The following is a 24016-nucleotide window of genomic DNA, read 5'->3' on the forward strand; positions in this document are numbered from 1 at the left end:
AAAAAATTGATGTGGGGCTTTGCACTATATTTGTGTCCAGCCAGGTACAGCAGGCAGGAACGGGCTGTGCCCAACCACCAGCTGCCTATTTGTACCTGGCCGGACACAACAATATAGGGAAGCCCTTTTTTTCTTTATTATGTCATGAATTTCATGAAATAATTTAAAAAAAAAATACGTGGGGCTTCTCCCTATTTGTGTGTCCAGCCAGGTACAACTAGGCAGCTGGGGGATGGAATCTGCAGCGCAGGGAGGCCCAAGCTTTCTGCCCCACCCCGGAGCAAATTGCAGTCCGCAGCCACCCCGGAAAATGGCGCGTTCATAGAAGCTGGATGCTGTACCAGGCTGGCATACAAAAATATGGCAAAGCCCACGTCAAAGTTTTGGGGAAAAATTAATTAAAAAATAAATAATAATTTAGGGACTGCATCTTTATTAACTCCTCAAATGTCATTTAGTGTTAAAATAAAGGATTTATTTAAAAAAAAAATTGGCGTGGGATTCCCCTTAATTTTAGTCTCTAGCGGAGGTTAAGCAGACGGCTGGGGCAGATGTTTGAAGCCTGGGAAGTGGGTAATACCCACGGAGCTTCCCAGACTACTAATATCAGCCCCCAGCTGAATACCTAGCCTTTACTAGCTATTAAAATGGGGGACCCCCCCAAAATAATGACGTGGGGTACCCTCTATTTAATAGCTAGCAAAATCTAGGCAGACAGCTGGGGGCTGATATTAATAGCCCAGGAAGGGTGCCATGAATATTGGCCCCCTCCCAGGCTAGAAACACCAGCCGTCAGCCGCCCCAGAAATGGCGCATCCATAGGATGCGCCAATTTTGGCACTTAGCCTCGCTCTTCCACGCTGCCCTGGTGCGGTGGCAGGGGGTAATATGGTTGGGGTTCATCTCAGCGCCAGCTGCCATGAAGCCCAGGTTAGTAATGATGGGCGTCTATAAGACACCCCCATTACTAACCTACAAAGTGTTAAAAAGAAAAAACACACTACACCCAGAAAAAAATAATTTATTTGAAATAAAACACACAATTTTATTTAATTCTTAGTTTACTTAAAAAAAATAGTTACCTGTCCACGTTCCTGCGCTGATCTCCCATGCACAGCTGTCACATCTGGAGATGGTGACAGCTGTGCATGGCTGCTGTAAGCTCACGCTGCCGGGAACACGTCCGCTCCCGGCAGCAGGAGCCACTGACTGAGGTCACCGGAGTGCATTCAGGCAGGGCAGCTCCGGAGACCTCCTTTACGGCACTGCTGTACCGTGGGAATTTCTCACGATACAGCAGGGCCGTAAAGGAACTAACCGGAGCAGCGCTGCCTGAACTCCGGCGAACCCGCTTATGCAATGACGGGGCTGCTTTACGGCCCCATCATTCTAGCGGCGGCAGTGGTTCAGAGCGGTCACATTCTATGTGGCTGCTCTAAACTGGAGATCATCGTGGGACACTCGTGGACTACTACGGAGGGGTAAGGATAAGGTTGTGGTTTATTATTTTATATTTTATTACAGGAGATCGATGGCTTCAGGGAATTAGGTGTCTAGGTGAGTATAGGTGTAGTTTTTTATTTTTTACTTTATTTTAGGTGGCGATCAGCGGGGACAGGTAATGTATAAACTAATTTATTGTAGGTAACCACTGGCCACCAATGACATGTATTTAAAATTTATTGGGGACACAGTAGGGCAATTTAAATAGCAGGATCAGGCTGATGGGAACTACTGCTCCCATTGAGCTGATCCTGCTGGCACGAGTGGACGGGGGACAGACATAGGCCGATGGGAGTAGTAGTGTCACATCGGCCTATGTCTGCCTGCACGCACACACCCGCACACATCGCACAGACACCGCACACACCCGCAGACATCGCACAGACACCCCGCACACACTCGCAGACACACGCACAGACACCCCGCACACACCAATCATGATGGGTCTGATCGTCTGGGAGGTGAGGCTGACCTGTGCGGCCGTAGGAAAGTTCATGTGAGTTCATGCAATGCAGTCAAGCATGAACTCACATGAACCCTCTGAGGGCACCGCGGCTACTTCAAATGAACAGCTGATCGGCATCACCTGATACCTCAGCTGTTCATTTGAAATAACCGGCGGGAAAGCGCAGCACAGAACGGGAAAGCCGGCGGTGAAGTCTTTTCACTGCCGGCTTCCCCGCCCGGGTCCTTCGCTTCCCGCTCCTTGGTGCTGCGCTCCCCGCCCGGTCCTAACTTACGATCGGGATGGGAGGTGGCGAGGGGAGCAGAGGATCGGGGTGGGAGGCTGCGGGGAAGCAGTATGGGGCTGTGCGATTGTTTAAAAGCCGGCGGCTTTTTACCGCCCGCCGGCGTTTAAACGATCAGGAGAATTCTCCCACGCTGGGATGGCATTCTGATGACAGGCTGGATCTCAGCTGAGCGCTGCCATCCAGCTTGTCATCCTTCAGAGACACTGCAGAGCGCAGGCATTATGGGAACTTCCGATTCCGCTATTCGATATTGTAAAAGTATCGGAATTAAGTATCGGAATTCCGATACTGCGAATATTGGCCGATACCCGATATTTCAGTATCGGAATGCTCAACACTAGTCATAACTCTTTAATGGGTGATCCTAGGGAGCCGGTTCTGGTATAATCGGATCCAGATGGGCCCTTGCTACGCAAGGAGACTAAAAACAGCAGCCCTATGGATTTCTGAATGGCTATGCTGTGTATCTCCCTATCCCTATGTGCTAGACTGGGTCGAGACCCAGGAGGACGTTAACCACATCTTGGGATTTCAGAAATCTATTTGATGTATGGCAAAGACGTATAGTATTTCCATAACTCGATATGGAATTCCTATCTAAATAAAGTAAAACCACATGGCTTTTGACCACATGGCAGCATGCTCTTTGTTCTGAGTTGAGCTGCCTAGAGGTGTAATATTTGTCACTCACAGTCTCTTAACCCCCCCTGCAGCTGCTTGGTGTCCTGTTACAACTGCACACTGAAGGGGGCTTCATAATCCTGTGCCAAATAGGATACAATGATTGACATGGAATTATATCTCCAATATTCTTCACAACACCTGTCCACACAATCAATCACACTCCAACTTCTCCACCATGGTCAAAACCAAAGAGCTGTCTAAGGACACCAGGGACAAAATTGTAGACCTGCACAAGGCTGGGATGAGCTACAGGACAATAGGCAAGCAGCTTGTTGAAAAGACAACAGCTGTTGCTGCAATTATTAGAAAATGGAAGAAACACAAGATGACTGTCAATCTTCCTCGGTCTGGGGCTCCATGTACAAGCTCGCCTCGTGGGGTAAGGATGATTCTGAGAAAGGTCAGGAACCAGACCAGAAATACATGGGAGAACCTGGTCAATGACCTGAAAAGAGCTGGGACCACAGTCTCAAACATTACCGTTAGTAAAATACTACACCGTAATGGATTCAAATTCTACAGGGCACGTAAGGTCCCCTTGCTCATGCCAGCACATATTCAGGACTGTTTGAATTTCACCAATGACCATCTGGATGAGCCAGAGGGGGCGTGGGAGAAGGTCATGTGGGCAGATGAGACCAAAATATAGCTTTTTGATATCAACTACACTCGTCGTGTGTGAATACTCGGGTCTTCCATTGGCATAATACTACTCAGACAACACAGGGTGAGGGTAAAACAGTTTGGCAATATTTCATTGAACCACCAAACAGACAAACACATAGAACAGTCTCAACAAATACCTAAGATGGTGCAAAATTACACAGTCTCACGTTTCAGCTGGCCCGCTGGGAAAAGAGCAGCTGAGATTTTGGGACATCCAGGGCCAACTACCTCAACCAGTGGCCCCCCGCTTTTGGCTAATTAAGATTAGAAGCTTAGTCGTCACACCGTGCTTGGAGGAAGTAGAAGGATAAGTACAACCCCAAGAACATCGTCCAAACCGTGAAGTGTGGTGAATATTCATGGTCTTTAAAAGCGGGCACGCTGACAGCCGAGTGCAGCAGGAGCCGTGCTTCGGCTACAGTGTACATGCTATTAGGGAGAATGAATGGTCACTGCTCCCCACGTACACAGTCCAGGCGTGGGGAGCAGTGACTATTCCGGCACAGAGCTGGACACAGCACTGGAAGAGAGAAGAGGTGAGTATGAAAGTTTATTTTTTTTCTGTGCAGCGTGACGGGGATCAGGGGGTGCCAAGCATACCAGGATAAGGGGGCCATACATAGAGGCATGAAGGGGGGCATGCATACAAGGATGAGGGGGGCCATACATACTGGGATGAGGGGGGCCATACATACAGGGATGAGGCATGAGGGGGGCCATACATACAGGGATGAGGCATGAAGGGAGCCATACATACAGGGATGAAGGGGGCCATACATACAGGGATGAAGGGGGCCATACATACCAGGATGAGGGGGGCCATACATACAGGGATGAAGGATGTGGGGGGCTATACATAAAGGGATGAAGGGGACCATGCAAACCAGTTTGAGGGGGCCATACATACAGGGATGAAGAGTGTCATACATACCAGGAAGAGGGATGAAGATGCCATGCATACCAGGATGGGTGTGAGGGGGGCCATACATAACAGGATGAAGGGTGCCATACATACCAGGAAGAGGGATAAGGGGGCCATGCATACCAGGATGGGGGATTGGGGTGCCATGCATACCAGGATGGTGGATTGGGGTGCCACGCATATAGGGATGGGGATGAGGGGCACGTATAACAGGAAGGAGGGGACCATATATATCAGGATGGGGGATATTAACAGAATTGGGGGACATTACCCCTATAACAGTGTCAGCAGCAGACCCCCTCCCCTTTAACAGGGCATCATGACCACATTTTTTGCTTATGACGCGCCCCCTGGGCCAGTGTTGTTTGGGGGATACCCGGAGCCGGATCAGATGGGGGTTGTAGTCTCCGAGTGGCGGTGACCCGGTCCGTGCCCATGGTGTCAAGCTCAGTGTGTGGCAGTCTTTACAGATGTTATTAGTTGTTCTTTGTGTCGACTACGCCACCCGTTGATTTGCGGTCAATACGGCCGCCGCTGCAGCAGGGTCCGCTGAGGCTGGTGGTATGTGTGCAGCTTCGGGTAGTATAACCCCCAACGGGAGGGGTATAGCCTCAGGGGGTCAGGTGTAGAGGATGGTGGTAGTGGTGGTGCAGTGTGGATGGTAAGAAGACTCAGAGTCGGGCTGTGCAGTTCAGGGTTTTTACTTACTGCTGTTCTGTTGGTCACTCTGGCCTTGAGTGACCGCCCGAGCCGTGCTGCGTCCACCAGGTCCTGGACTCGGCCAACCCCCAAGCAATTCTGGAGCGTGGTCCTGAGCTCCCTTTCTGACTGTCCTTTCTACTGGCCTTTCTCACCAGGGGTCCACTTATATCCGGCTCCCTCGGGCCTCTTGGTGGGTGCACCTCTCCGGGGTTCCCTGACCCTATGCCTGGTGTGCCTTCTTAGTGGACTTAGTGAGGGGCTGCTCCACATGAAATGTCGCAGCCTCCGGTTCTTAGCTGAGGGTTGTTTCGCTCCTCCACTAATTTGGGATCCGGTTCCCTTGCGTGCCAACCCTTCACCCTTCTGGTTGTATACTAGGTTCTTGGGGTTCCTTCTTCTCCCCCTCTGGGTCCTTCTCTTCTCCTCTCTCTCTTCTCTCTGCAGGCGCTCCTGGACCTCTCTCAGGACTCACTAACCCTCTACAGAAGACTGACCCTGATCTAAGATGGTTCCCACCTTATATACTCCCTCTATGTGTGAGCTCAGGTGACCAGCACCCAATGAGCTCCTAGCATTACCCAGACTGCTCCCCCTATCTGCCCCTACACTACTGGGATGTTCCACCCCCCTCCCACTCCAGCCAGGGACAGACACTGTCGTACCTGCACATATACCTAGTGGGAGTACCATCGGTCTGTCCCTCGGAAATGGGATGTATGTAGTGTATGCAGCTAACTGAGCTCAGTTCCACACTCCATCCTTACCCGGGAGTGGAATATCACACCTCTGGCTTGAGGTGCAATACCCCTGTAGCAGCCGAATCCTCAGGGTGCTACACTTACATTTTTTTTCTATTTTCCTCCTCTAAAACCTAGGTGCGTCTTATGGTCCGGCGCGTCTTAAAGTTCGAAAAATACGGTATATATACACTGTAAATATGTACATATACATATAAGTATGTAAATATATATGTAGCCATCATAACGTAGAGTGACTGCATACATTTGTAGTTACGTATTTATTTTGTATTTCATTTTGCATTTGTTTGTCTCCGCGTGAAAATATAGACTTTTAGAACAGACAGCACTTGTTTTTTAGTGAGGTTCTAGGTTATCTGCATAGTTCTACACCCTCCTCCCTTGTACAAGGCGACAATTTTGCTTGAATCTCTGAGAGGGTTAAAGGTTATCTGTCACCAGGTTTTCGCTACCCAATCTGAGAACAGCATAATGTAGGGGAATAGAACCTGATTCCAGGAATGTATCACTTACTGGGCTGCTTGCTGGTATTTTGATAAAATAACATTTTATCGCTGCACATCCAGCGGTGCTCTGACTGTAGAGCTCTGTATACCCCACCCAAGGTTGACACCTTGACTTTTATTTCTTCTGGACAGCTTATCAAAAAATCATGGACAATCGGTATTTTTTAATGACACATTGGAAAACCATTATAAATCTTTATGATTATAGGTAATACGTGTCTACAGCCCATAATCCTGATATTCTGATATGAAGACATCAGCTATATTCACTGTAAAATGATGATAGTCATAATAATCTGTATAAACTTCTTCAGTGTAAAAAAAAATGATTTTTTTTATATACAGGGCAAACACTGCCCTATTTTCATGGACTGTCCTGGAATTTTAGGATGGTTGGCAAACCTGACCCCGCCCACACAACTAATTGGCTACTTTCTGTCCATATGCAGTGTAGACAGAAAGCTGCCAACCAGTCGGGAGGGCAGTGGTTATACAGAGCTCATGACTACCTGGCAGCAGGTTTACTAGTCCTCTACTGATAATCTCCTGATGATAAACAGTGATTTTATCGAAATCACTCTAAGAAGCCCAGTAAGTGATAAATCACTGGAATTTGGGTCCCTGCCACTACATTATGCTGCTCTCAGATTAGAAGGCAAACATCTGGTGACAGATTCCCTTTAAAGCGGTTGTCCGGTCAAAAGTGATAAGTCTGCAGTCACTCTGTGTGACTGCAGGCTTATGAATTCCCCAGAGCAGGCACTGTGTGCTGCAGGGATTCGCCGGAATGAGACCCAGGACCGGAGGCTATGTATACGTTATACATACCCCCTGCCATTCAGCGCCGCCTCTCTCCATTCTCTTGTATGGAGTGAGGCCATGCCCCATCTAGTGGCCTCACTCAATACAAGTGTATGGAGAGCGAGGCCACTCCCACTGGCTGGGGGTATGTATAACACATACCTACCCACCGTTACCGGGTCTCATACCGGCGAATCCCCGCAGCGTACAGTGCCTGCACTGGGGGGATTCATAAGTCTGTAGTCACACAGAGTGACTGCAGACTTATCACTTTAGAACGGACAACCCCTTTAATTATGGACACCAGCAACTGGCATTAGGGGGAGCATAGCAGCTTACTGAATATGACTTGTACAGTGGTTCCTTCTTGTTATTGGCTGTAACTAATGCATAATCTGGATAAATTATAGATTTTCAGACTTATGATGTCAACTTTCAATGATAAACTGAACTATATAATATTATAGCCTGATCACTGTACACTCCATAATATACCAATTTACAATGAGCTTCTTTCTAGAGGTGGCCACCGGTAGCCATAATTATACCATTTTATCATGGCTGTGTGATTGGAGGTAGGTGATTTACAGCTCTGCATCATATGAATGAAGAGAGCCAATGGCTATAAAAAAATTGTCCATAATTCACCAAGACTGGCTATTGTTTCATCGGTCTTGATGAGGAGATGCGCTGGAGTCAGACGCTCCTGATTCATGAAGAATCAGGAGTGTCTAATGAGTGGCGTGCAACTCCGTGCGACACGCCAAAAATCTTACTCAAGTCTTTGACTGGGGTAAGATGTCTGGCGCAAGGAACACCATATTTATAAATTAGATGATCTGTGGCATCATGCCCCCACCGCGCCCCTGCTCATGCCAATAACAGGCGTGAAGTGCCAAAAGTCGCAAAATTTTGACATAACTCCAAATTGTGCCAACATTTTGCAACTTCCAAAGCAATTTATGCCAGTATTCTGACTTTGATGAATCTGGGCAATAGTGTAAAACTAATTGGTGCAGAATTTTTGACATTACAAAGGTGTTAAAAAGTTGATTAAATGGTGAAAAAAAAACAAAAACAATTCCATGCAACTCAAGGCCAAATTAAAACCAAGCATCTCATCTATCCTTATTAAATTCAGCCTTTTTCTCAAGAAATATACATCCATAAATATTCATTTGAAATATCAAATTATAATCATAAATCATCATGCGTCAAGTGCTGTATCTTTTTTGTCAATCACCCAGTAATAAGTAGAGCCGATGCTGAAGTGAACTGTAGCCATTATTTATGGAGTAGTTAACTGCATCATATCCACATTTGCTGCACATTGCAGCACATCTATTGTACTTTATCAGCAGTCGTGTCAGGACGTGAAGCATGGAACCCTACCCATATGGACTCCACGCGCTGCCACACAAGGTCCTACTACTGCCAGTATACCTGAGCCTAATCACACCATGGCTATTAGGTCAATAGCAGAAAACGCCTACGATAACTGCATTAATGCATTCAATGACTGCATATAAGAAAAGAAGCATTACCTTTGGATATTGTTTAACTGGTATCAGTACTCTTTCTGATAGCTTTATGTTTTTGTTGCTGATAATGTCTAGGTATTTCTTTTCTTCATCTTCTTTCTTTGCCTCAGACTCTTGAAACTTTTCTATTTCTGAAACAACAAAAAAAGAAAATCACAACTTAGTAGTTGAATATATAAAATTCATCACCATGTATTCAGTGTAGACAAAGAAAGAATGACTGTCAGCCTTTGTGCCTGTTAGCATAGCATACATCTTAGCTGTGTAGCACATGGGGACTATTATGCAACTGCTTCAGAATTCTATTGAAAAAAAAGTCACATCTGTTTTACCCCAAAAATTGTGACTTTTTTAAAATTGGTGGGTTTGGTCTGAGAATTACAGCCTCCAGTACCCCAAAACATTTACCATAATTTAGGACAGAAAATGGGGCAAACTCTACTACAAACTTACGCCAGCCTAAAAAGGCAAATATGCCTTTGCCTTTCAATAAATTTTGTATTTCTGTACTCCAGTCTCATTGTTATTAAGACCAGCATAGAAACTCTGGTCTTAAATTAAACGTGTTCCAGGAAATTTAATTGTAAGGACAGATGCTTGTAAGTAAGCGGTATATGTCAGGAGCAACAACATGTGCTGAAGCATCCAAGAGACAGAAAAACAAACCTTCAGGCCCCAGGGATTTGAGTACATTTTTGCTTTCGAGAAAGTTTGTGTTTTGAGATGTTCTTTTCCTCTGAACTGCACATTTTGAAATGTATTAAATATTTTAGCAAGTTAGGTGCCTGTTACTCTGCTGCTGGTATGTGGTATGTCCATCATACAATCTGTGTAATAAAGGGACACAAACCCATAAAAAGGTTTTGAAACGCTGATATTATTTTTACTTTTTCTTCAAAGAAAATGACACACACATAAACAACTCCAGTTCACAGACTAATCCATCAGTATCAAGTCAAATACTTGCTATATATCTTCTTTAAGGCAATTTCATGAATAAATCCTTCAAATCATTCAGGGTGAAATAGTCTGGAATCCGTGGAACAACACAGCTTCATGCAGAACCAGCAATTTCATGGAGACATCGTGGAGCAGGAGTTGGCGTGAAGACGCATCAGAATCAGGTAACAATACTACTGCACCATATGTGATATATCCACATCAATTACCTAAACCACTCAGATCCACACATTACCAATATATTTCCCCAAACAATAAACATTGTATCACTTTCCGAATGTTTATTGGCTTGCTTCTGAAAATGTAACATAAAGTCGTTCCAAAAATAGAGGAGGACTCAATCATGTTTTAATAACTATCTTTCATCTAGAGTGTCAGTTTTTCATAATGGAAATATCTAAATACAAAAGAGAAAACATACAGGGCATACCATGGTACAGAATCCTTCCTTTGTTAGAAAGTGGGGCCAAGGTAGAATGCTCACTTATTGGAGATAGAAAAAAAGGAGCTGCTGACAGGTAATGAAGATCCAGATCATGGGATATTAAAAACTGGACATTTTATTTTTGGTTCTTTAGTTAACGCATTTCAAAGTCATTCCCGACTTCTTCTGGATCTTCATAAAATATCCAGTTTTTAATATTGAGACGCGTTGTCTAAAGAACCAAAAATAAAATATCCAGTTTTTAATATTAAAATGAGTTGACTAAAGAATCAAAAATAAAATATCCCGTTTTTAATATCCTACGATCTGAAGCGTGGATAAATCAGGCTCCTTTTCTTCTCTAACTCTGGTCAGAAGACCCGTGGATCTGCAGCAGCTTATCATAGGTATACATGGTTGTGTGTCACACAATCCTCTCAGATTAGCATATCCATTATTGCATTATTGTTAATTTTTGGATAAGACCCTATTTGCGCTTTTCTTTGCTCTTAGTTTCTACTATTTTCACTTATTGAAAATGTGTTACTGCCAAGCACAACTCTGTTTCAAGGCTTTGTCAATAGATTATCAACTGCAGATGCTCCCATTAAACGGGTTGGGCATAGGCGCTATCAATTGGCCAGGTCAGTGCTCTGTGACCGCTGGATGGGAGCTCTGTGATTCTCTTACCTACCAGAATCTATGCTGGGCTTTTGACTAGCCGGGCAATGTCATGTGTGCAGCCCAGCAAATCAAAAGCAGGGCCGGGGATCCCGACCGGTAAGAAATGTGCGAGCCTTTCATCCAGCAGCGATAGACTACTGACTGGGCTAATGTACTGAAGTCCCACAAATCAATCAGCTTAACTCTAATAGGTACCTCTGTTGTATGAAATTCCAAAATAAAAAAAAAAAATCAAAGGGAAAATAATAGCGCAGCTGCAGTAACGCAGAAGTCCAAAATATATTAAAGCAACATAAAAAGTGCATACAGGGCAATGCGTTTCAGCAGCAGTCTGATGCCTTCCAACAATCACTAGGTTACCAAACCAGCATTTAATAGACACAAAAATGGCGGGATCAGAAAGTTGCAATGACATCATAGGTCAAAAGTCATTGAAAAGAAAAAAGAAATTTCAATTACATCATTTGTCAAAAGTTATTGAGAAATAAAAGGAAACTGCAATGACATAATTAGGCAAAGGTTATATAGACAAAACAAAACATACTTGTAATAATACTTAGCAATTTAAAAAAATATATGAATCTATGTAACCTGGCTTGAAAGTGGACAGTGTCGTAGTCTAAACAGCTGCTTAGGTCCACCTTCTTGAAGAAGGAGCACATCTGTAGCTGCTTCTTTGAGCTAATGGAAATTAACAGATCTAGAAACTCAATGGTATATGTAGAATAATGATGTGTTAATGTCAGGCAAAAATCGCCCCTATTAAGTCCCTCTACAAATGCTTTCGCTGCCACCTCTTTTATCCTCCATAGGAAGAAAAGGTACCCCATACATACCAGGGTAAGGATGAGGGGGCCATACATACTAGGGTAAGGATGAGGGGTGCCATGCATACCAGGATAGGGATTAGGGGTGCCATGCATACCAGGATAGGGATTAGGGGTGCCATGCATACCAGGATAGGGATTAGGGGTGCCATGCATACCAGGATAGGGATTAGGGGTGCCATGCATACCAGGACGGGGATGAGGGGTGCCATGCATACCAGGACAGGGATGAGGGGTGCCATGCATATCAGGATAGGGATGAGGGGTGCCATGCATACCAGGATGGGGATTGCTGTGCCATGCATACCAGGATAGAAATTAGGGGTGCCATGCATACCAGGATAGGGATGAGGGGTGCCATGCATACCAGGATAGGGATGAGGGGTGCCATGTATACCAGGATAGGGATGAGGGGTGCCATGCATACCAGGATAAGGATGAGGGGTGCCATGCATACCAGGATGGAGGGATGCCGGGCATACCAGGATGAATCTTCTGGACTATGAAAACAACTCATCTATCAGTCTTATCATCACCAGCAGACAAATACATATATTCCTCGCATTTCTCCTCCTTTCTATGGTATTCACAGTATTATTATTGACATATTAATATTTTATAGATACTTTTTTATATGTTTTAGGATGTATATTAATTTTGTTTTATGTTTTATTACAAGTTTTCCTTAATTATCTCCATAACCTTCGACCTATGACGTCATTACAATTTAATTTTCCTTCTCAATGACCTTTGACCTTTAATATCATTACAATTTCCTTTCAGTGACTTTTGTCTTATGATGTCATTGCAACTTCCTGTGCTCCCCATTTTTGGGTGTATTTAAGGAGGTTGCCCACTACTTTTACACTGATGACTTATCCTTAGGTAGGTCATCAACGTCTGATCGTCCGGGTCCCACACTCCCGCCGAACAGGAGTCATTGGTGTTGATGATTTGAATAGAAGGCGGATGTGCAGTACTACGCCTCGGCTACTACCAGAAGACAGAGCAGCTTGGCAAGTGAGTACTTCCGTCCGCCGCTGCTGACACCGATAACAGCTGATTAGCTGGGGTGCCAAGTGTCGGACCCCGGCCGATCAGACATTGATGTCCTTTCCTAAGGATAGGTCATCAATGTAAAAGTAGTGGACAACCTCTTAAATGCTTCTTTGAAAATTTAGCTGTACTATGGCCTGAGAAAGACATTATATTGGTGCTGAATTCGTGTTTCCCTATACACACTTTTCATGTCCTAATTAAAGTGTTTGAAGATATTTTAGACTCCTGCCTTCAACAGTGCAATATTTTACCCAAGGTTTTTTCATTATTTTGCCATTTTTGACATTGCTCTTGATAAACTGAGATGAACAAGCATCACAAATAAAAGTCTAAGGGTGCCTTTAGACCTCCCGATGTTGAGGCAATAACCGCTGATTGGTAAATATTTATTGATCGACAGTCATTTAATAGCCTGGTTTTACGGGTAGACCGCACTTCAGAAGTGCATTGAGAAATCTGTAATAAATCATTCAGTGCACATTGGCTTCCATAGTTCTCCGCAGAGTGATTCCTGTTTACACCTGATGATGCACTGCTGAGAAGCATGATCTTTTGTGGAGCACAAAAGGTAATTTCCTCCATTGAACGATCATTCTGCTTGTTTGCCGGTTGATTGGCAACCTGTTCAAACTACAAGATTACCATGAAAAAAGCATTCCTAGAAACACTTCTTCATGATAATCTTTCAGTGTAAATGGACCTTAAGATTCTTGATGATGACTAAACCAAGGCAAATTCTATCAATAAATAATGATTTAATTAATGCGATCAGCTTTGATGGTTTCACTATTTCTCACTTCCTATTTATATAATTGGCTTGAGGCTTTAGCTAATACCTTTCTTTTCCTTAAAACAACAAACAAGGCGCTACATAGATGCAAAAGCTGGTATGGTCACTTTCTACTTGAATATGGCTAAATGTTCCATCACCTGACTCTTTTGTATGTTTTTACAGATATCGTTAGTATGACATTATTATTATTATATGTGTACCCTTAACAATTCAAGATATATTACACCTTTTTGTGTCATTTGTATGCCACTTTCTCGGAAATAATTCATAAATAATGTCACATGGTCAATTAGCAAAGCAGAACACTCAAACATACTTTGATGAGCTGCTCAGCAACTTAACAAGTACCCACTTTCTTGTTTTAATTTATGGAATTTGGTAGATGCACCAAGTTTTATCAAGTTTATAGGCAGCACGGTGGCTAAGTGATTGGCACTGCTGCTTTGCAGCGCTAGGGTTCTGGGTTCAAATCCCACCAAGGACAACTTCTGCAAGGAGATTGTATGTTCTCCCCGTGTTTGCGTGGGTTTCCTCTGGGTTCTCCGGATTCCACCTACACTGCAAAGACAAACTGATAGGAATTTAGATTGTGAGCCCCAATGGGGACAGTGATGATATTGTCTGTAAAGCGCTGTGGAATATGATGGCGCTATATGAGTAAAATAAAATAATACCAGACTGCCCTTGTGTCCTCTGATATCATAGATATTCAGCACTGTCAATTATACACATTGGACAATCCCATATATTTAAGTGTTCCTAAATTCAATTCAATCAATGTAAATTATGATCTACAAGGAAGAGGACTTACAGACTGCATTGCCTCACATATTGCAGTTCTCATTTCCTCACCGGTAAGTTGTAAACTCCTTTCACATCAGAAAAGAGCAGACGCTGCCAAGACCATGCCATTTCTCACTATCCCTCTTAATGTTAATCTGTGCTGACCACAATGTAATTTGTGGATGTGGCACACAGTTAAATCAATTAGTGCACTTGTTCTTTGGATTCAAACATAATTAAAAATTGCAGTTCTGCCAAGTTATATGAAATAGTAAGAAACAATAACGTTTCAGAAGCAAAGATATGTGGAGGAACCAATTACTTGTATACAAAAATACAGCAGTGGACGATTATAATTGATAAGAAAAAAGGCTGACTCTTATCAAAGTATCTGACAACAAGGAGCAACTAGTTCCTGATTGAGTTTAACATCTAGTTAAGTGAGTTAAGTTTATCTAGTTCATTGAGTTAACATCTACGCATGCTTAGACTAAGGAAAAAATATAACAATTAAAAATATATGCAAATTGTCATGTAATCGAAAACATTACGAATCGTAATAATTTTCCAGTGTAAATTTGTACTATACATTTTTTGGACCATAACTCTTTTAACAAGACAAAGTATTTAAAAAAAAAGTGTGCAGCTTATCTCCTATTTACTTCAATAGGAGCTGAGCTGCAGCAAAGACAACAGCCACGTTACAGGGAGCAAAACAATATTGTTCCAGCTCCGTACACTGTTTACATCCAGCCGTTGATGATCGTGGGGATGGAGGGTACTGGACCTTTAACAATTTGATATTGATGACCTTTTCTAAGATAAGCCATCAATATCTAAGTAGTTTACAACGTCATCAATGTTTTCACCACCCACCACTTCATACCACCATGGAAGTTTTGATTATGATTTCTTCTGTTCTAATAATGTATTCTGGTTGCATCTGAAAGTCAGTTCCTATAAGAATATCCTATGGGATGTACATGTGGATAGAAGCTTTTTTGATTGATAAAAGGTGATGAACCCAAGTTTAGCAGATCATAGAAGGCATCTCATTTATTAAATGGACAATTGTATTAATGTAGGCTCGAGTTGGATATATTAATGTTTTCAAAAGCCCCCTAAAAGACTCATAAAACCTTATGGTGGTCAAAGTATGTAAAGTGTATGAAAACATAAATAAATAAAAAAGCAAGAAAAAAAATAAACCAAAACTAAAAATAAAAAATGGCACTCGGAATCGTTTTTTTCAGCACCACCCCAATTGAACAAAAAGTATGTCAAATATCTAAAAATAATTTCTATGGAAAGGGGAACACATTATATAATCTATTGGCGGTCCTTTGCAGTCGTGAAAAAAATTTGAGAAATAGACAGCTATTTCATTTTTTTTATATTTCCCCCTGATATCACCAACAAAAACAGAAAAGGAATATAAAACTGACAAAGATTAAGCCCCATGTTTCATGAAAAAAAGAAGCAAAAACTATTTTAATATCTAAATGAGAATTTTTATTTATAGTTGTTAAAAATGCATATACCGTATTTTTCGGACTATAAGACGCACTTTTTTACTCCAAAATTTTGGAGGAAAATGAGGGGTGCGTCTTATAGTCCGAATGTTGGGGGGGGTGTATATATATGTGGGGTGTGGGGGGAGCGGTAGCGGTGGAGGAGCGGGGTACAAGAGGTAGCAGCTGCCCGCTGCAGCCTACACTGTCCCCGCTGCTAAAGAAAATGAATATTCATGCTCCTTAATAGCAGCACACAGTGTAGTCGCAGCACGGCTCCTGCTGCTGCCGGAATCTCCTGTACCCGCTGTTAAAGGGCATAAATATTCAACCTCTCTCCACGCCCATGGGAGTGGGGAGGGGGTGAATATTCATATCCTTTAATAAGCGGGCACACGCGATCGCCCGGCAGCAGCAGGAGCCGCAGCGCGGCTACGTTGTGTGCCGGCTATGAAGGAGCATGAAGTCACTGCTCCCCGCGCACACAGTCCCGGCATGGGGAGCAGTGACTTCCGGCAGCTGATCTCTCCTTGTGAGCCGCGCATGGCAGTGACGCCATGCGCGGCTCACATGGAGAGATCAGTGCGGGCAGACCGGACGCAGCGCTGGAGGAGAGAAGAAAAGTGAGTAGGAGTGTTTATTTTTTTTTTATGTGCAGCCTGATCAGGATTAGGGGGACCATGCATACTAGGATAAGGATGAGGGGGCCATACATAACAAGATAAAGATGAGGGGGCCATACATACCAGGATAACGCTGAGGGGGGCATACATAACAGGATAAAGATGAGGGGGCCATACATACCAGGATTAGGATGAGGGGCCATACATACCAGGATAAGGATGAGGGGTGCCATGCATACCAGGATAGGGATTAGGGGTGCCATGCATACCAGGATAGGGATTAAGGGTGCCATGCATACCAGGATAGGGATTAGGGGTGCCATGCATACCAGGATAGGGATTAGGGGTGCCATGCATACCAGGGAAGGGATTAGGGGTGTCATGCATACTAGGACAGGGATGAGGGGTGCCATGCATATCAGGATAGGGATGAGGGGTGCCATGCATATCAGGATGGGGATTGCTGTGCCATGCATATCAGGATGGGGATTGCTGTGCCATGCATACCAGGATGGGGATTGGTGTGCCATGCATACCAGAATGGGGGTTGCTGTGCCATGCATACCAGGATGGGGATTAGGGGTGCCATGCATACCAGGATAGGGATTAGGGGTGCCATGCATACCAGGATAGGGATTAGGTTTGCCATGCATACCAGGATAGGGATTAGGGGTGCCATGCATACCAGGATAGGGATGAGGAGTGCCATGCATACCAGGACAGGGATGAGGGGTGCCATGCGTACCAGGACAGGGATGAGGGGTGCCATGCGTACCAGGATAAGGATTAGGGGTGCCATGCATACCAGGATAGGGATGAAGGGTGCCATGCATACCAGGACAGGGATGAGGGGTGTCATGCATACCAGGACAGGGATGAAGGTTGCCATGCATACCAGGATAGGGATGAGGGGTGCCATGCATACCAGGATAAGGATGGAAGGGTGCCATGCATACCAGGATGGAGGGGTTCCATGCATACCAGGATGGAGGGATGCCAGGCATAGCAGGGTGGGGATGGGGACCACGTATAAAAGGAAGGGGGGCATATACACCAGGATGGGGGGTATTGTCAGAATTGGGGCACATTATCCCTATACCAGTGTCAGCAGAAGACCCATTCCCCCTTAAAAGTGCATCATGAACACATTTTTAGCTTACTTTTTTTTTTTTTTTTCCTCTAAATCCTAGGTGCGTCTTATGGTTCGATGCGTCTTATAGTCCGAAAAATACGGTATGTAAAAACCTGAAAATGTTAAGAACAGGGGAAAATGTCTTGATTATGAGCTGGTTAATGTTGACTAATTTATATAATTTTCAGTTATTTATGGACGATTTATATTTTTCATTTGGTCTTTGTCTAGGACAATACACAGACTTTTGTGCCAAGATGTTCTCATTTTTACTACCAAGTGACAGTTACACATTACAGGATTGCGACAAGTTGCATGCAACAAAATGTGTCGCTTTGGACAGCAGCTGTAGTGGAGAGTTACTATTGGAAAATGTTTCAGCAAAAAGGCTGTGCAGATCATCAGCCCCCCTGGTATCCACAATGCACTAGAGGTCTTAGGGTTCACACCTGGCATTTTTGCAGCATTTTTGCTTTGTATTTTACACAGCATATGTGATGTGTAAAATACGCAGTGTAATCAATGAGATTTATCAAGTCTCAAGCACATGCTTTTTTTCTTCTGCGCATATTTTGAGTGCTGTTGCGTTTTTGCCAAAAGTCAGCATGTCAGATCTTGCAGCACTTTTCACGCGTTAAAATGAATGGGTAAAAAACACATATAAAACCGCAAAAAAAACACCTGTATTGTATGCAGCATTTTTTTGTGCCACCACTCTGGTTTTTAATGCGGAAAAAAAAAAAACGCTGTAAAAACACAACATGTGAACATACCATTAATGCTATTTCTAAACACCTTTTCACACTTGTGAGAGTTTAGTATGATTTGCAAAAGGGAAGGAAATTAAAGAAACATAAATTCCCTAAATAATATTGTAATGACTTTGGGCAAGTTAGTAGAACCCCATGTACTTGTGAAAAGGTTAAACACTGAACTGAAGCGTGCCCCAGAAACTAGTAACTCATAGCTCACAGACAGAACCTTTTATTATCTGATATTCGGCCATGCTGCAGTCCTCATTCTTCTTGCCTAAGTAATGAGAAAGCTATTTGTTATATTACTCTATGTTCCGGAGTTATAAGAGAAGCTGTGACCCATAACACCTTTTTGTTGTGACCTGAACAGCCAATTAATTTCTCTGATTTATCACCAGATCTGCAATAAAAAGCTGGAAGAGGTGACACTAACGCTGAGCATAATGAATGCACAAAAGAGAAGATGTAGAACACATAGACTGCCTATTCAGAATTTTTTCCTTACTTTATCATAAAACAATATTGATCATTATATTCTCTTTTATTTAATTAAACTGCTCAGTGGAGTTCATATAAGCTCCTAAAAGGTCAGATCTATTCGGAATATGATGTGCCATAATTACTAGACTATGGCATTGTTGTTTTATTTATCCGTAATCTGAATTGTGACCAAACACATCTATGGGTATATAAGTGATATTGCTCGATACATATGCTTACTCCACATTCCGATCTCTGCAGTCTCTTCATAATCTTTCATTTGTTTTTTATATGTCCAATAGTTTCTGGATGGGAACATATCCGCCTCTGTGTATCGTAAGTTCCAGACTCCACCGAATCAACAACAAAGCCCTTCCTCTGCTGCAATAGAGGGGATTCTCAGCCCAGGATCAAAGGCAATAAACACATTACTCTTTTCATCTATGAAAGGGAATTTGTCAGCATGTTTTGCTATGTAATCTGAGAGCTGCATGATGTAGGGGCAGAGATCCTGATTCCAGTGACCTAACGTGCTGCTCCCCATTATTGGCACCCCTTCATTTTTTTTCATAGACTGTACAAAATCTTCAGAAATAAATGGAAATGTACCAAAGTTATATCCTCATTTTTTAAGTAGTGGTTCAAAGTAATAAAACAATTAAACATTGTTTTTCAACTTCCATGTTGTAATTTCAGAGGAAAAACAGAATAAACAGCATGTGCAGCAATAAAGGCACCCCTAATTAATACTTGGTTGCACACACTTTGGCATTGATGACAGCACCCAAACGTTTCTTGAAGCCATCTATAAGCTTCTTGCACTTCTCTTGCACCCACTCTTCCTTTGCAGATTGTTCAAGCTCTTAAATGTTTGCAGGGTTCTTTTTCCCAATGGCAGATTTCAGTTCAACCCAAAGATTTTCAATGGGATTGAGGTCAGAACTCATTGCTGGCCATTTTAAAACAGTCCAATTTTTCTTTTTCGACAATTCCTGTGTAATTTTGGATGTGTGCTTTGGGTCATTGTCTTGCTGGAGGACCCATGATATTCGACTCAAACCAAGTTATCTTACACTGGGTAGGACATTTCGCTCTAAAATCTCTTGATAATTCTCTGATTTCATGATTCTTGTGATATAGTCAAGGCAACCAGTACCAGACGCATCAAAGCAACCCCATATGATGGATCCGCCACCATGCTTAACTGTTGGTAAGGTGTTCTTTCTTTATAAGCTTCATTGCGCCGTCTGTATACAAACTGCTGCTTTGCATTGCCAAAAAGCTCTATTTTTGTTTAATTTGTCCACAGAACATTTTTTTGCCAGAAGGATTGTGGTTTGTCAATATACTCTTTGGCAAATATCAGTCTTTCCTTTTTATGTGTATTCTTCAGCAATGGTTTCTTCCTTGGCCTTCGCCCATAAAGCTCTGCTTGGTTTTGTGTGCGGCGTATGGTACCTATTAAAACCATGACCCCAGACTGTTCCAGGCTAGCCTTCAGATGTTTAACATGGTGTTTTTTCCACCATTCGCAACAACCTTCGAAGACATCTCTTGTCAATTTTCCTCTTTCTCCCATGTCCAGGGAGGTTCTTGATGGTTCCTTGCTTGGCAAACTTCTTGATAACATTGCGCACTGTTGAAACTGGGATACCAAGGTCTTTGGAGATGGCCTTATACCATTTAGAAGTCTTGTGTTTGCTAATAATAGCATTTCTGATGTCCTCAGACAGCTCCTTTGTCTTCACCATTGTGACAAAGGAACAGGGCCTATCATGTGGCTTTTTAAAACACAGAAGTCATCATTCATTGGCTAATTCATATCACATGGGCACAAACAATTAATCACAGGTAAATCTTTTTTGTGATTTACCACAGGCGAGTCAAAATGTGTTTTCATGCTAAATTAATGTAAAGGGTGCCAATACCAGTGTCTCAGCAAGCTATAGGTTTTTCTATTTTTCCCTCCCATTGTTTTTTGTTTTACATTATTGTTTATCATTTGCTGTTTTGTATTTACCTCGAGTGCTCTATACAAAAACCCTGTTTCACTTGATTCATTTTTTTTCTGGAGATATTCCACATCATGCACTTAAACTTCATGGGTGCCAATAAAGATGAGCAGGACTGTATCACTTACTGATACTGAGCTGTATATAACCCCAGCCACAACACTAACCAGCAGCTTCCTATGCACAGTGTACACTGTCAGCAAGATGCTAATTAGTGGCAGGGGCTGGGTTATACAGAATAGCCTGACTGCTGTGCAAGTGAGACCTAGTCAGGCAGTGATAATCTCCTGCTGATAAAACACTGATTATATTGAAACTACAGCAAAATGCTGAGCAAGTGACATGTTCTCGGAATCAGACTCTCTGTTCCTACATATTGTTGCTCTCAGATTACATACCAAAATCCTGCTGACAGATTCCCTTTAATGTTGAAAACAAAGTTTGGTAAATCAAAGCATTTATACTTACCTGTTTTTTTCCATTTAAAGCCTGATTCACACATCCAACTTTCATGGTTTGAGTACTAACTGCAATGTCTGGACCAGCCACGGGTCAGCTGACCCAAATTCAACAGTCTCATAGACATTTAAGAGGCGACCCGAGGCCAGATCGGACATCTCGGTTCATATTTGGACCATTGTGAGGTGTGTGAAACTGGCCTAAAAGTATTCTAAGTGTGCTTTCTTGCGTTTTTTTTTTATCTTGTTCTCTGTGTTTTTTTAGGCTTAGCTCCATCCAATAACTGGAAATTCATTTTAAGTTCGTACTTATGAATATTTCATACTTATGAATCTTTATGTTTTAATTGTTACCTGCCCCCAAGTTTTAAGTTACCTGCACTGTGCCATTCTAAAAATGTATCACAATCATCACAATATGATAAAAGTGCTGAGCTGTCATGAGCCATTAGACTTTGGTTTGCCTCCACAAGAACCGTACAACTAAACAAAATAAATCATTATTGACAATACTGTCCCTTAAAGTGGTTAACTGTAACTTTAGCTCATATATCCTACTCAAGAACACTACGATGTAACAGAATTTTCTGCACTGTTGGACCCAGTCTATAAATACATTACATGGCATTCACAGCCATGCACAACAGGAAAAATATGTGGTCCTATGTTACTTTCTCTGATATAACTAAACAGTGGATTGAAGGGATAATTATCTATCAGATATTTAGAACAATTTGACTTAATAATAGGTAAAAAAAACAGAGCAACCCACTTGGTGCCATTGTCTTATGATCTCTTTTTTCAGCCAAACAACACCTAAAAAAACATGTGGTCAGTAACTTCACTCCTGTTATGTCCTTTGTCAGCACATAGTGACAACCTGTTTAAGTAGTCCAATAGAAAGCATAGGCTACTGTATATGGAGCCTAAGAGGCAGCACTGCAGAATTATTATTGGACCACTACCATTTTTAAGAGAGAAAAAGACTGCTCAACATGGAAATTTCAATATCAAAAAGGAAAAGACTTGGAATTATGGAAATCACATGATGGATATACATGTTAATGATGTGAAAATTCTGAAAAAATGGAAACGAAATTTCCAAAACATCTCAATTTACTCAGTATCAAGTATGAGTGCCATGTGCACAAATATATGCACTTACACACCTTGGCATGCTGGCAGCTCCCTTTGTAACGGCTGACCAATCATATCCAAGATGTGCTTGAAGGAAGACAAATCCAGAGAGGCTGCAGGCCCTTGTAGGATGCTTAAGCCATGCAGGCTGCTTACAGTAGTGAGAGCATCATGCATCCTGGCATTGTCCTGATGAAAAATAGCTACTCGGACACTTTGTAGAAATAGCCCTACTACTGGTTCCTAAGGTGTCAAACTTTCTACACAATCCATCAGAAGGTGTTTGCATGACATTGGGCTTCAAGGCAGATGTCTAGCTACAGAAGTTCTGCTGACCTCAACCCATGGCTCTGAAAGGCTAGACGGCAGTGGAGGCTGGAATAGAGGTCTACCCTTTTTAGCAATGAGTCACGCTTTGTCTTGGATGCAGTCATTGCCGAAGATTGGTATGGAGACCACGTGACAATGCCATGAAGAGGCCTTCACGAGCAAACATCACACACAGGTCCTACATGAAGGATTATGGTGTAGGATAGGATAATGTTTGGTAGCTGAACCCTTCTAGTCTTCATTTCAGGTATACTAACAGCTTAGTTTTACATTGATTTGGTCTTGGAACCAAATTGGAACCAATTTCTCCAAAGTGTCCCAAGAGTCATTTTTCAACATGACAACTCCAGACATGCAGTGTCTCCAAACTTGTCTCCCATCTAGCACACTGGAGATGTCATTGATCGGCAATTGCAAACGGAGCTTCCAGCAATGGATCTTGATGATTTGTGCTCCTCAGTGCATTAAGCATGGCAGAATATTCCTCAGACAACCATTAATAACCCCACTGATAGTACGACAAGATGTGTAAGTATGGGTATTTCTGCACATGGAGGTCATACTCGATACTGAATAAATCTGGATGTTTTGAAAATTTTGTTTCCAGTTTTTCATTATTTGCATATCATTAACATGTTTATCAATCCTGTGATTTTCATAAAGTTAAATGTACACTAAAAGATAATCATGAACATTCTTTCACGATAATCTTGTCATGCAAACAAGCAGCCAATCACCCGATGAACGAGCAAAACTATCATTCATTGGTAGAAATGATCTTTCGTGCCGTGCAAAAGATCATTGTTCTCAGAGTAAACAGGACCTGCACTGCCGATAACCACTGCAGCCTATACGCACTGAGCGATCTATTACAGATTGCTCAGTGTGCTTTATGTACTTTGGTCTCTTAAAGAAACAGGATCTTGGATCTTCAGCAAAGAGAAGGTTGCACATTTTTACCTCGATCAGTCTAGCATAGCATGGCTGAAATACAGTCCCAATTTTAACATCCATATTAAGGTAAAAACACCAGTTTTACTAAAATCAATTTAGATTGTTATACGAGTCTATAGTGATCCATGTTTGGTTGAGTAGAACAGTAGGGGTTATGGGATTGCGGCCTTAATGTAGTTATATGATAAATCTTACCATGTAAAAGCACATTATATCAAACTTGGAAGAGCTTTTCAGCTGTTTTCCTTTATGTCTCTTC

General features: G+C 42.6%; 1 protein-coding gene across 3 annotated transcripts in view; it reads right to left on the reverse strand.

The window, feature by feature from the left end:
* Positions 1-24016, reverse strand: part of KHDRBS2 (KH RNA binding domain containing, signal transduction associated 2) — a 600196-nt gene that overhangs the window by 506781 nt on the left and 69399 nt on the right. For all 3 annotated transcript variants that reach the window (XM_073675481.1, XM_073675483.1, XM_073675482.1), the window contains exon 2: positions 8839-8966. In XM_073675481.1, the coding sequence (XP_073531582.1) occupies positions 8839-8966 (128 nt within the window). The remainder of the gene's footprint in view (positions 1-8838; positions 8967-24016) is intronic.

The sequence above is a fragment of the Phyllobates terribilis genome, unplaced genomic scaffold, assembly GCF_046119375.1.
Source record: "Phyllobates terribilis strain yellow unplaced genomic scaffold, ASM4611937v1 Scaffold_3__8_contigs__length_932513732, whole genome shotgun sequence".
NCBI classification, from domain to species: Eukaryota; Metazoa; Chordata; class Amphibia; order Anura; family Dendrobatidae; genus Phyllobates; species Phyllobates terribilis.